The following is a 14667-nucleotide window of genomic DNA, read 5'->3' on the forward strand; positions in this document are numbered from 1 at the left end:
ACGAGCATTCAAGCATAAATTTTGTTAGGAAAGCAGCTCAAATTCATTGCCAAGTACTTATGACAATTATAAAACGTGAGCAGGTCTTCTAGCTAAGGAGTCCTCCTTCTCTACCCTTACCTAGCTGAGTGACTCAAGCTCCTGAAGTCACTGTTACATGACATGTGATGATGCTGTGGGGAAAAGATACAAGGAGCCATGGGGAAAAATGTGTCTGGCTCATCAAATAGACTTTTTTTTTTTTTTTTGAAGATAAAACAAAGGGGGTAATCATGATGTTATGTGAGAACATTAACTTTTAAATTGGTATGACGCTAATGTAATTAGGGAAGCCTTATGCTTATTTTGAAAGCGATTAGGAAAGAAAACAAAATGGTTGAAACAGGAAGACAATGAATGGGTATGTCTTCATTCTCATGTCCTTTACTTCAGTGTTGTTTGAGATTTTAAGCAAAGATGCATTTTTCAACTGATGCCTACTAGAAGTAAATTTGCCATGCCTCCACCATCTCACTACTTGGGACAATCAAGCAAAATAAAAATCATCTATGAAAAGACATTCAAAACATCAAAGGGGGGGAAAGCATTTCCAAGACTATGTTAGTGGTTTTTTTTTTTTTTTTTGTTGTTGTTGTTTTCCTTCTTCTTCAGGTAAACCTATAGGGGATGTAGATCTTAATTAAGCATGACTTAAAACCCACTGGCTGCTGTCCAACCAGACAGGAAGAACCACAAAATCGGATTATCAGCAAAATACCAGTTAGTTACAATTAAGTGGTAAAGTAATAGGAAAGGGTATTAGAAATTCAAAGATCTCCATAGTGTGCACTTCATTTCCTCTTCCTTCTCTTGGTCCATTCTTCTTTTTTCCTATTTGTTTGGTTACTGTAGTGCCAGACATCAGCTGGCATTGTAGGCATGCAACACCACATCTAAGTTATGGAACCTAACTTGAATGCATGAGGCATGAATTATAAAACATCCTCACTTGGAGACTAGGTCTCACATTCATGTCAAAAATCTCTGGAATCGAAGAAGTGTTGTTCTTCCGCCCAAATATTTCTCTCTGTTGAGAACATAACCTAACTTTATTTACAGTAAGTTTAACTGGAAACCATGAAAATACATAGAGTATATAGATGTAATAAGGCTAATATTTTATTTTATGGTCACTTATTACCATGTTTGGGCTAAGGATACAAGTAATGTAAACTAATGAGTACCTGCCTTTTTCTTTTCTCATGAATATAAAATGATGGTATACATAACAATATTTTGGATTTGGTAAGGGCATATTTTACGAGGAATCTAACTCCAAACCTGTGTTTGTACAGGAGTAAATTTTGTAATCACTAAAATAAATTGTTCTGTACTTACAGTAATTGTAATTTTTAAAAATTAGAAATCAGGCCGGGCGTTGGTGGCGCACGCCTTTAATCCCAGCACTCGGGAGGCAGAGCCAGGCGGATCTCTATGAGTTCGAGGCCAGCCTGGGCTACCAAATGAGCTCCAGGAAAGGTGCAAAGCTACACAGAGAAACCCTGTCTCGAAAAACCAAAAATAAATAAATAAATAAATAAATAAATAAATAAATAAATTAGAAATCAGAATGTTTGTAGATTTATGATTCCAAATTAAAATATCTAACTTAGTATCTGACTTATGATTTTTAAGTAGAAACAAACATTTAAAAAACATTGCTAATTTTGAAAACAATACTGAATTATTTTTTTAAAAGCCCAGGTCACACTTCAGATATAGCAGATGCCTGCCATGCATGAGGCCTGTAATAGATCCTCAGCACTGCAATGGGGGAAAACGCTCAGGTAAAACAGAATGGAATGACAGTGTGGCATCAGGTACTTATGAACATTACCTATTAATTATAATACTTACAAGAACTCCTTCATATTTAAAAACCCAGTTACGCTCCAGTTCTAAATCATGCAATGGGATGCTTTATATAATCAATAGCACATTAATTAAACTCACTGTAGTTTTCCTTTTCAGTGGTTTAAGGTAATAACATCATTTAAATTTGATACAGCATGATATTATCTCCATTTTATCAATAAAGAAACTGAGGCCAAAGAGTAAGTAACTTAACAAATTCACACAGCTGGATAGGATCACAGCTGAGGTTCCAGTCCAGACAGCTTTTCTTCATGCCCACATCTCTGCTCTTAGCCACCATGCTCTAGAGTAAAAGCCACACCCTCTAGAACTACAGTTCTGAATAATGGATTTCAGAAAGTCCTACAATCCAAAATGTTGAAATATGGCATCCTAGAATTCAGACTTTACCACTCCTCACACCCAACCCCTTCAGGTTCTGAGACGGCTCACAGGGAGTAGGATATAAAACCAGGCCGACGTTGGACATGATCACAAGGATTTATTGGTAAGCATATGCTTTCTTACCGTCTGCACTAGCATCATCCACCAAGATGATTTCCTTCAGCAGGATTGCAGGTGAAGAATACAGCACACTGTGGACAGTTCTAAGCAGCGTGGACCACGCTTCATTATGAAAGACTATTATGACACTGGTGGTAGGCAGGGGAGGGCAGCGCTTAAATTTCTGTTCAATGCATCTGGAGGAAGTTAAAGAAGCAGAACCAGTATGACTCTAACTGATCGACTTCATCAGCATCACACCATTTCTATCCCACTGCTAACCTGTCAACATTTAATCATTATCGCCCCAAACGACAGCAACGCACATAAATAAATAAATAAATAAATAAATAAACCCAAATAAACAGCCATGTGTATTGCACATGAAAGTATCTTCATGGTATACAGATAGAGCCAGGTTAAAGCAAAGTTCTGCAAGCAGCTCATTCATCCTAATCACATTCACGGACACAGATGACCAGAGTCAAGTTTTCCTAACTATCTGATTTCAGAAATAAATACAACCTGTAAAGGAAGCAACATGCAAAAAGCAAAATGTCTAACCATTCTTCAATAAAAAACAAAATAGTCTTTCCTTACTCAAGTCACCCATTGTTCTTATTTGATTTAAGCTAACTTCATTCATTGAACAGGCACTTTGGTAGAAGTTATGTTAGATGTGTCTGTAAGCACAGAATGTGTGTTTCCTAAGTATTTCCCAAGTTAACTTAATTAATTTACTTTATATGTGGAATTGAATTGGAATGGAAGTGCACCATAAAACCTAGGTTCTTATGATCATCAAATGCTTAGCACCATCTGCATTAAGGATTTACCCAGATCGTGTGTTTTGCTCTTTGATTAAGACTTATCATTTTCAAATTGTCTTTTAACATGACATATTTAGAAATTTAAAGATCCATATATCCATGGTAAAAGGTTTGTGCTGGGCCAGCCATGATGGTAAATGACTTGAATACCAGCACTTGGAAGAGAGGCAGGTGAATCTTTGTCATCTTGAGGCGAATCTGGTCTACGGAGCAAATTCCAGGCCAGTCAAGGCTACATAGTGAGACCTTGACTTTAGAAAAAAAAAAAAAAAAAAGTTTTGAGCATATAACCATCGGTTCTATTGATGTACACAGGGAAAGGACTCCAAAGTGGTCTTGGTTTGATTAATTAGTGTTACTATCAATTACCTAGAAGCATTAATTACAGATTGTTATCAAATTCACTTTTGTAACATTGTCTTCCTCAAAGAAAACATTATTTATAAACTAATTCGACAGCAACGTAACGGTGGCTCAGTACATCCTCCAGCCCTTGAGATGAGATGCCATGATGAACAGGCACCAGCCTTTGGAGTTGAGGTGAGGAAGGAGTGAGGGCTTAGACCCAGGGCCTGAAATTAACTGTGTGTGGTCTGTGCACAAGATAATCTGGCAAGACAGAAGAGTCTATAAGGTCATTTAAATGCCATTCATGACTATCATTTTGGGCAGCAGACCATATCATTCCCCCACCCACCCTATAAAAAACAGTACACAAACAATCAAAGATTGCTGCTCAAACTCAAAAGTAAGGAAGTAAATCATTCGCTTGTAGAGACAAGACCCAACACACTTCGGTTGCTTTGAGTGGCCAGTGGGCCATCTCCAGTGTGGCAGCTGAGCCTACAAACGATTCAGCAAGTTCTCTCATGAAAAGCCTTTACAACCACACCTTGGTAGAAATGGGTTTGAGATTCTTTCCCAAAAGCAGGTCAGTAGGGGGAAACGTTTATGGAAGAGAAAAGGAATTAGATCAGAGGTAGCTGTGAACAGGACATGTCGGTAAAGCTGACAGCAAAAGGGGGAGCAATAAAAATATACCGCTGGAGGTAGAACGTCACACAGAATTACAGCAAGGTACCTTTTGAAAATTGAATTTTGAATAAACTGACTAAAAATAAAATGTAAACACACAGATACACTTTACCATAATGACATAGAAATAAATTACTAAATATAAGTTCATATTTTAATACATAATGGTTTATAAGCCAACACAAACTCTAAGTAAGACTTCTGGAAAAACCACACGGTATGGCATTTTCTCCTGGTATATGGAGGGAAGAGAATTTTGGGATTAAGAATTTTCACCTACCTTTATTTGCTATGTAGTCAATTAATACAATATCAATTAAGAATTATATAATATTAAAGATGCAATGGACAAAACTGCACACACACACAAACACACATACGTATCATTAGTAAAATGGTATCAATTTAATTGTGCAAGGCATTCATTCCTCCTGTTTAAGTAAGGTAGGGTTTATTTGCCTAACATTAATGAGAATTAGTAAAAAAAAAAAAAATGATAGCAATAGGGTCACAGCAAAGTGTTGGTTATAATATTGATGCAAGAGACAAAATTTCTCAATAAGACTTTATAAACTGCAATCAATTTGAAATAATGTACACAGTAAATTTATGCTAAAAAACCATTTCATGTTATTTAAAATAGTGTAATCAAATAACCTGCCACATAGGCTCTATATTTACTGTAAGGCAGTTTGTGAAATTCAGCATTTAGAAATTGCTTAAACTATAAATCAGGTCATCACCTAGCTTTAGGAGACACTAGACCCACATGACTGATGAGCCTCGGAAAAAAAACCCTAGTAAGGTCTTCAGAAAATGGGGTTCCTGTTGATACTGGTTATATTCAAAGTAAGAAACAACTGGCCTTTAGCACCCCCACAAATTGTTATCAAGAGAGTAATTGAGAAGCAGATCTCCAACTCCAAACGAATATTGGCTGTTAATGTGCTCAGCTGATTTTCTCTTCTTCAGAAATTAAATTACTGAACATTATTGAAGTTTGCTAATGTTAGAATTAAAATGGTCATCTTAAACTGATAGTAACTGACATCCCAATGAATAAAAATTATGTTTAATAAGTTTTTAGGTGGACTGCTTTTCAGTCATGAATTCTCCCAGAATTAGTAGAATGTAACATTGCATCTGAATGACTGATAAGAGAGAGGATCCTCTGAAACACTAGGGTATTTTATAGAGCAGCCGTTTCTTCCCACATTTACTTTGAAGTGATGGGCAGCTTAACCTTGAGCCATACGAATTAGAATAGAGGTACATCAATCTACCTGTGCAACTTCAACATTCAACAGGGATGCCAGAGCAGGAGTTCACAATCCCAAATCTAGCAAAATCTGAGAAAAAGAATAAGTCTATCTACAGAAATATATATATATATATATATATTCAATGGCAAATGTAATCTGTTAGAACCAGGAAACAAAATATACAGTAGGCACCGGTTGCTTACTGTTTGCCTGTCTTGTGTTCTCAAATATTCATGGATGGGTCAAGAGTGCAGGAATTCATCTCACCTTTTGCAATTAATTCACATACAGGATTTGAACGTCACCTTTCAGGTAACAAAACGGCTAATTAAAGGCACAGAGAAGGATTCTGTACAGTTGAGAAAAGTATGTTCGTGATACTACTTAATAAGGCATATTTGCCTCTAATTCTACAGACATGAAAACCCATCAGCAGAGCTTCTGAGTGAGTGGAGGTTAGTTGTAACAATATCCACTCTTAAAAGAAATTGTACAAAACACAGGGCATTCTGAGATAGCATCATATCTTGGCAGTACTCACAAAGTGTGTGACACATTTTACAAACCAATAAACTACCTAATAGCTTCAAACTCTTGGCACAGTTTAAAAAACATTTCTATTCCATAGCAAATCAGAGCAATGAAAACAATCCCTTCACCTCCTACATTTTCTATAAAAACTGTCCAAATGTTCCTAAATAAATGAGTAAATTATAGCATTTGAGGTAAAAAAGAGATTTTTTTCCCCCTGAGTATCCATCAGATCTAGAATTCAGTTTTCTAATTCAGAAGGTACATTTCATGTCTCCATTGCCAAGCTAGTAAGAGCTATGGATACTCTGCCTCAATAACTATAAACAGGATCAAAGGAAACATCGAATGAATGGCAGTAGCTGGTAATATTTTGCTTCAGGGTGCCTAAAGAGGAGCCTGAGTTAACGCCTCTTCCTTGAAAACCCTTCTGACAAACGGTAAGTGAATATTCTTCAACATACTCAGGCGGGCGGGTGTCAGGTCCAAGATCACGGTGTAAAGAAATCCTGTCACTCACAAAGGCGTTGAAACAGTGCTTTGCTTCCCCACGCTCTTTCTCCTTCTGCTCCTCTGGGCTGAGGTGGCTGATCTTGAAAGGCCTGCCAGAAGCACCAGGTGCATTGGAATCCTGAGGCGGGCGGTCCAGAACGGGCTTCAGCTCTGCCGCTGTGTAGTACCCCTGCAAACAGGGTCTCTCGGGGACGGGGACGCTCTGCTTGACAGGCGCTCCGATTTGCATCTTTGGCATTGCGTCTTTAATGTTGTTTACAGCTTCGAGCATAAAGTCAAACATTTTGTTCTTGTTTTTCAAGTTCCTCTCCATCTTGGATTCCTCCTTGGAATACTGAACACTTACTTCCCTTTGCATTAAAATCAAAACTACTAAAAAGAAAAAGATGATTGCGCCAAGCTTCCAGAACTTTTTATGGTAATATCTTTTAATGTGCAATTTTACCAGTCGCTTTAGGTGAGCCATTCTGGCATTAATGCTTGTTACTTGACAGAGAGCGGTTGCGGTGTCCTTTGTTACTCGTACTTTTTATCATAGATGTGCTGGTAAAAAGATTTCTTTAAATAGTAATACCTACAAACAGAGATGATAGATGGTATTAGTAGTGATTCTTTCCGACCGTCAGGGTACAGCTCATCACTTCAACCAACAACTAACTGAACATGAGCTGCAACGTCCTCTTATGGAGTAAAGAATACACAGACATTTTACCCTCAAGAAAATGATACTTTAAGAAGAAAATAGTTATGATAATTGACTATGATCTACTGTGCTTAAGAAAGAATAAAACTTTCTTGCCAGAAAAAAAAAAATGAATAAAACCAAACCAAACCACACATTTTGTTAACTCTGTCAATAACTACTATACGATATACACAAAATACTGCATGGCAGATATATTTTCAGATTAAAAAAAAGAATTCTCTGAACATCATAACCCAGGGGTCAAAGGACTTCGTTCAGTGGGTTAAAAACAGGGCAGATTCACAGAGAAGTAAAGATATGCTGTCATGCCCTGCCAAATATCCTCAACAGTGACCGTCTTTCCATGAGCTTGGCCATTAATCGGAGAAGCACCGCTCCAGTTAAGCAAGCCGATCAAGAAGCTTTACCAGTAAGTCAGCTGGCATTCTCATCCAGATTTGCTCACATGACATTACTGTGAATCATGACAGAATCTCTACAGTAAGATGAGCAAGTCTTACTATAGTGCAATTTACAATCTACAATCAATTTAAGTCATTGTCTTCAGCAGCCATTTCAATAACTTGCACAAACACAAAATCTAACAGCACAATGAAAACTGCATTAGCTTTACTGGGGGTGTCTCTGGGCAGAAGTTGGCTTGATGAAGGGCTGTTTGCAATTGAGCATGAGAAGAGAACACCGTGTTTGTTAGGTCCTAATGTGAACCCATGTGAGTGGATGACTGGATCAGGCTGGAAGTTGATTTTCTTCACGAGCCTTTAAAATACGCAATGTAAACTGGGTGGTGGTGGTGGTGGTGGCGGCGGCGGCGGCGGACACCTTCAATCCCAGCACTCGGGAGATAGAGGCAGGGGAATCTCTGTGAGTTCCGAGGCCAGCCTGGTCTACAGAGCGAGTTCCAGGACAGCCAGGACTACACAAAGAAGTCCTGTCCTGAGAAACCAAAATAAATAAATAAATTAAATAGTAACAACGTAAAAGGGCTAAGAATATGAGTCCATGCCATTTCCCATTATTAACAGTGGGGAGGAAAGGAAAATTGCCTGTTGTCCCCCATTCTACAAAATAATTAAAGACAATGTCATTTGTGACAGTGAAAACTAACCTGGACACTTTACTCAGCATGTGTTCCAATGCTATTATGAGATTTAAAATAAATTTAAATAAAATAAAATAAGAAACACAAAGTTAACTTTGGCCCCAGGAGATGCCTCCATTATGATGTCTGTTGCCCATAAAAGTGAGATTCCAGTATGTCTGGGCATTTCTAGCTTTAGGAGCTTCACATGAGACTAAAGTAACCTGCTAGGCTTTCACCTTGCTTTAAAAACTTCATGTAGTTGTGTAATTTCCTACTTGTCGAATAGTGTTCTAGGTTTGGCCACAGCATTCCAGAGAACTCCCCCACCCCCGCAGGGAACAGAGGCTGAGGGGTCGAGGTGACACAAGGCAAACCAACAGAGAAAGCAGGAGCCCGTGTGCTATGAGGAGACAGGGAAGGCAGGGTGCTTGCACAGGTCATAGGGGAAAGAGCCCAGGAGCGACTGACGCGGCTGAACAGACTCTTGAAAGATAAGAAACTTTTAGGCAGATTGCCAAGACAGAGATGAGAGATAGGATGGCGTATTTAAAGGCTTAGGGGTAAAAAAGGCCATGGCCTGGTCCAAGTACAGAAGCAGAAATGGCAGGAAATGTCACAGGGAGGCCAGGTGGAAACCCACCCACCAACAGCCTGCACATCCGGGGAATCTGGAACACACCCTTTGCTCCTTATTTTTCGGGGCTGATGACCTTAAGGCAGGACCATAATCAATCTTATGTATTAGAAAAATCAGCCCTAGTAAAGGCAATCCTAACAGGGGCTCTAGAGGGCAGAGAGGAATGTTGAGAGTCCAGCAAAAGAATTAACTCAAGAGCACTGAAGGGAGGAATACGAGCTGGATGGCTACAGTGATAGAGCTGACAGAGGCAGGTGACAGTTCTGAGACCTGCCAGGAACTTGCCTTTGGGAGTCCTGGAAGAGGCTATTCATAGAGACGAACAGGTTCCCGGTACTGGGTAGGCGCTCAGGAACAGTGCTGGCTTCTCAAGTCAAGCTCACTTTTCAATGTGTCGCTGAGGCCAAGATAACTTTGGGCTGGCTGCCTGGGATAGAGGGTGGATAGCTACCTCTACAAATGACCAATTGTTTCAGACCTTGGTGTAAGTCTGGGAAAGAGTTTGTGGAGCGGCGACGTAGGCTGGAAGGACACACACACAGCCTTACTGCCCAAGTCAAGTCCTGGAAAAAGGATGGAGTATAGGAGAGGTCAACTCTAGGAAAGCTGTTCCTGTATTACAGCGACCACTGGAGAAAGCCATGGAAGGAGCTGAGCAATGGTACAAGTATGTTCATTAAGAGCGCTGAAGCCAGGAAGGGAAGCCCCCGTTATGGTCAGTGTCCTTGAAGCCCTTTGCCAACAGGACTGAACATTGCACCAGTTGGCACAGAGGAAATACTTACGCGGTTCGGCTCCAATCCTGCAGAGCAGGCTAATAATTAAAGCACACAAATAGCAAGCTGGGAAGCAGTAAAGGCTATCCTTTGGGCTATTCTGGGGTTGATGGTGTTCTCTGCAGGTGAGGAACACAGCAGCAGATCTGGCCAGGCCTCCCCTTCGACACCCCAGGCCTACTATGGGCCGCCATGGAAAAAGCACTCGGGTAGCTGGGGAAGGGTTCTGGCTGAGATCCATGGTCCACGGGGTGTGTTACTTTCTCCATTTGATCATTAAAAGCTTTCTCTTGAAGTCACAATCCTTTGGTATATTTAGATGAGATAAACCTCTTCAGGGTCTGCCCCTTCTGAAAGGCTTACACACATATCCTCAAATTCCAGCATCACTAGTTTTCAAGGCTCAAGACTTTCAAGGCCCTGGCCATACAACCATTGTAATTTCCATTCAACCAATAGATCTACACCTCTGACTGTCTCTCATTCTCAACACAGTGGAAAAACACAAATTTCTACCTATAGGAAGAATTTCCTTTGTGGGGGGGAGGGCATCTTTTACAACTAACAATGGGCAGGGCTAAATTCTGCAGTTGCTACCCGGTGACTGTTCAAACTCATCTGCCAATTAGGTTTGTTGTGTTCTTATCATTTGGACTAAGGAAAGTCCACCCAAGACGTCACAGATATGAGCTGGAAGGGACAAAGTGCTATGGTTTGGGAAAGTGTCACCCAAAGAGCCATGTGTTAAAGGCTTGCCTGCCCTTACCCCCACTCAGAGGAGGGAGCACGTGAAGAAGTGAAGCCTAATGTGAGCGCAATTCCATCTGCTACCTGACCCCGGTAAGCTGCTAATTTGATATTTTCAGTTTCTAGGAGTTGATGCAGAAGTCTGAATGCTTCCTTTTCTCCGAAGAATACTCTCTAGTAAATGGCTGTGGGGCCCGGCTGGGGGAGGGTTCTGGATCTGTGAATTGACATAGGGTTTGGAAAATAGTTGAGACTAAAGCTCTTAGTTCTTGACAATTAAATGTTGCTAATCGGTTTCATTCATTATAGTGACCACTGGGGATCTGCCAAGAACATCTCAGCTACCAGAAGTGACACAGAAGGCAAGGCTTGCTGATGATTTGAGACCCCTACCTTCCATCGTGGAAGGTCTATCTACTTTGTCTTTGGTGGCTAATGCTGGCTGCCTCTCTGCTTCAGTTGCTACAGGATGGATCCCATTAACTCCACTGACACCGGGATGCTCATCTCAAAAGGCCTAAAGAGAGCAACCACAGGCTGCTTTTTCAAAGGTGCAAAGGTCCCATTCATAGGTGGAGTTCACAACACCTAGGGGAAAGAATGCGGACTGACCCTATGGAATGTAGCTGGAGACTGACCCTATGGAATGTAGCTGGAGGGTGAGTGTCCAAGGTGCACTTGGTAAGTCTCATCAGCCAGCCCACTTATGGAGGGGCACACAAACTCCTAAGTAGAAGGTCACTTCAGTCCACTCATTCTTCCTTTGAAGGCCCAAGAGTATTAAAGGATGGGGATAGAGAGGGCAAAATGGTAAGACTTCTTGCCCAGCTCCTTTCACCTCTCTACCGGCTTACCGTCCAGTCCTCCCTGGATCACATGCTGGACTGCTCCGTGCCTACCAGCCTGTAGAAGTGACAGGCAACTTTTCATAAAGAATCAGTCCCTCCCTCCCTCCTCCCTCCCTCCCTCCTTCCCTCCCTCCCTCCCTCCCTCCTCCCCCCTCCATCCCTCCCTCCATCCCTCCCCATTTCCTTCCTTTCTTTTGGTTTGAAGACCGCAAGGCCTCTATTACAACTATTCAATGCTGGGGAGAAAAAAAGACAATGCATAAATGAAGAAGCACATCTGTGTTCCTATTAAACTGTTTTGTTTTGTTTTGTTTTTTTTTTGACAAAAACAGGCTGTGTACCAAAATTGGCCCAGGGGCTGTATTTTGCCAACTCTTACTCTAAAAATCCTAAAAGACTTGAATTTCAACATAATGTCTCCCCATTACTCCCTCTCTAGTTCTATCAACTTAGCTGTAACACGATCAAATCCAAACTTCAAATTGTTCATAGCATTCTTAAGATCAGGTGGCAAAAGTGCCTAATATGAAACGTAAAATAGCTTTGACTGCTCCAATTATCTCTGGTACCTCTGCATGACCCTCTCCTGGTGGTTAAGCAATCAAACACTTCCTTCGTTATAAGTTTACATTGGACATAAACCAATCTCAGCTAAAACGTTCCTTCAACAGCTGACCTCAGATAGGGTAATTATCCTTAAGGCCACGCACAAGCAGTCAGTTGTCACAGAGTGAGGCTGAGCATCCCTGTGCTGAATGACAAGTTCCAAACAGGGAAGGGATGGGTCCATAATCCTATGGGATTTAAACTTAATTCCTTAAGCAATGGGTGAGGCCCTGGCGGATTTTAAGCAGTGTGATAACTAAAACTGAAAATTAAAATGACTGCCCTTGAAAGTTGTACAGGATATAAATTATTTTTGGAGAAAGAGGAGGTCAGATAGGGGCGTAGAGGCAATTATGGGATTGTTAAAAATAATTAGAGCAAGAGATGAATAAAAGAGATATGGAAGTTTGGAAATGAGACCCAAGAGTCTGCTGAATCCAGCCATTCAGTTGACAGGGAGGCTGTGAGAGTTGAGGATGACGCTGCTTGGGGGAAGAAACTTGCTGATGAACTCTCTGTTCTCATAAGGAACACTGCACCAGACAACAACGAGAGAAAAACCTGCTGCATGCTGCTTTTGAAAATGATGACCGTCATGAAAAGACTAATGACAAAAATAAATCATGAAAAATATGTGTGAAGGTAATAATGATTTTCAGAATGCGGTCTCTTCATTTTCTTAATTCCACAAACCATTATTCAGGAAGATATGTTATACAAAATAATAGAGGGAATAAACAGGAAGGGTCACATCATCTAAAAAAAAATCAAAGCAGAACCAGAGGACAAGATAGAGGGAGCCAATCAATCATCTGATGTTTAGATTATGTAAAACTAAGGAGATCTTGAAATACAAAGAAGTCAGACTCCAACTAATACATGGAAAACTTAGGCAGGTTGTTTTTCTTAAATTAACCATCAGAGTGTTAAAAGCAATCTCCAAGCTAGCCACGGGACATATGCTGATAGCCTCAACTATTTGGAGGCTGAAAGGTAACTTACATCAGAAGCATTTGAGACCAACCTGGTCTATTATAGACCAAACCTGATTCTATATCAGATAAAAGAAAAGCTACAAATCAAGACTAATGCCTAGCTGAGTGTAGTGGTACCCATTTGCAATCAGACCACTCCAGCCTGAGGCAAAAGAATATTGAGAACGCCCTGGACTACATAGAGAACGCTAGGCCAAGCTGGGCTTATACATGAGAGTGTGCTTCAAACACCAAACCAAACAACCTCAGTAGGCTTGTTGGGATTTGTAGCGAACAATATCTACATATATCTACAATATATTCATAACAAATAAATATGAACATGCAAACAAAGAATGAGACTTCCATGCTGAGGAAGGAGTAGCAGAGGTGTATGTGTGAGTGAAAGAGATAAATATTTGTCTGCCATAATGAGAAATCAGCAGAGCAGACAACGCCAAACACGGATATGAGAAACAGAACCAGAAGCGCATTATTCCAGAGGAGAACACTGGGAGAGGCAGCTAACGAGAGGTGGACCAGTGACTGGAGAGTTCTAGTTACAGCTGTGACTTGTTTAGTAGTCCCACTTAGCTTTATTCACACATAAGGTGGATGGAAGTACTGATTTATAATCAGACTTAAGTGGCTCTGTGTTCTGAGATGTCAAGAACCTACTAGGTGGAAGTAAGTGAACTAATCTCTCGTTTTTATTTTCCTTTTCTCTAAAAAAATAAAAATGGGAGAAAACCAGGATATACTTTCACAAGCTGCTGTGAAAATTTAATGAGTTACATGCAAATTGCTTAAAATGTGTTGGACAAATGAACAGCAGTGAACAAGGATCAATCATTACCAAGGTGATAAATACGAATTATTACATGATAAAAACACAAATAGCTATTCGTGACTGAAAACATGGTTTAACCTGTGGGGTAAATATTAAAGTTGACCACCCTCTTCTGGGAGGAAATTCATTGTAAAGGTTGATACACACCTGAGTACCAAGTAACTGGTTATTTCTTTAGGCTAAAGTTTAGTGTGTGGTTGGAAGGGAGGGGAGTGGAGAGAGTGCAAGAGAGAGAGAGAGAGAGAGAGAGAGAGAGAGAGAGAGAGAGAGAGAGAGAGAGAGAGAGAGAGAGAGAGATCCCAGCTATAGTTAGAGGTGAAAATGAAGGAGCTCAGATCGGAACTTGAAGGTTGAGTATTAGCCTGTCAGGCCCAAAGGTAGGGAGGTGCCTATTACAGGCAGAAAGAATGGCACTTGGCAATGACCTGCAGGCAAGAAGAACCTGGCAGTGAAAGAGGCTGCCAGAGCTCAGGCAGGAGGGGTGTGGGGCGGCAGCAGCTGAGTCATGCTCAGGCTTTAGGCCACATTAAAGGGTTTGTCTTACCCTAAGGGCGTGGAAGGGCTTTGAGAAGGGGTCACTGTGGCCAAGTATTTTGAAAACTCTAATTCTGGATGCAGTGTGAAGAACAAACCAGAAAGACATCAGAAGTAGTTGAGAAAGCCTAGCCATCACAAAAGTCCAGCCGTAGTCTTAATGGGCCTAGAGAAAAATGCACAGATTTGGAAGATGCTTATTTAAGAGATAAAATTAAGAGAGTATGGCCATAGTAAGAAATTTGAGAGGAAACAGCTAATCTCAAGCCCTCTTTCTCTATTTTCTGTCTGCACCCCCACGTTTGGTTTAGTCTATCCACAAGTAAAACCTGCCCTC

The 14667-nt window shown here is 40.6% G+C and overlaps 1 protein-coding gene across 1 annotated transcript in view; it reads right to left on the reverse strand.

Annotated features, from left to right (window-relative positions):
• The window catches only part of Galnt3 (polypeptide N-acetylgalactosaminyltransferase 3), a 35834-nt gene that overhangs the window by 14470 nt on the left and 6697 nt on the right, over nucleotides 1-14667 (reverse strand). The window contains exons 2-3 of the mRNA XM_028879753.2: nucleotides 6520-7142; nucleotides 2422-2594 (exon numbers count right to left, since the gene is read on the reverse strand). Coding sequence (XP_028735586.1) covers nucleotides 2422-2594; nucleotides 6520-7034 — 688 coding nt within the window. The 5' untranslated portion in view covers nucleotides 7035-7142. The remainder of the gene's footprint in view (nucleotides 1-2421; nucleotides 2595-6519; nucleotides 7143-14667) is intronic.

Source organism: Peromyscus leucopus, chromosome 4 (assembly GCF_004664715.2).
Source record: "Peromyscus leucopus breed LL Stock chromosome 4, UCI_PerLeu_2.1, whole genome shotgun sequence".
Classification (NCBI taxonomy): domain Eukaryota; kingdom Metazoa; phylum Chordata; class Mammalia; order Rodentia; family Cricetidae; genus Peromyscus; species Peromyscus leucopus.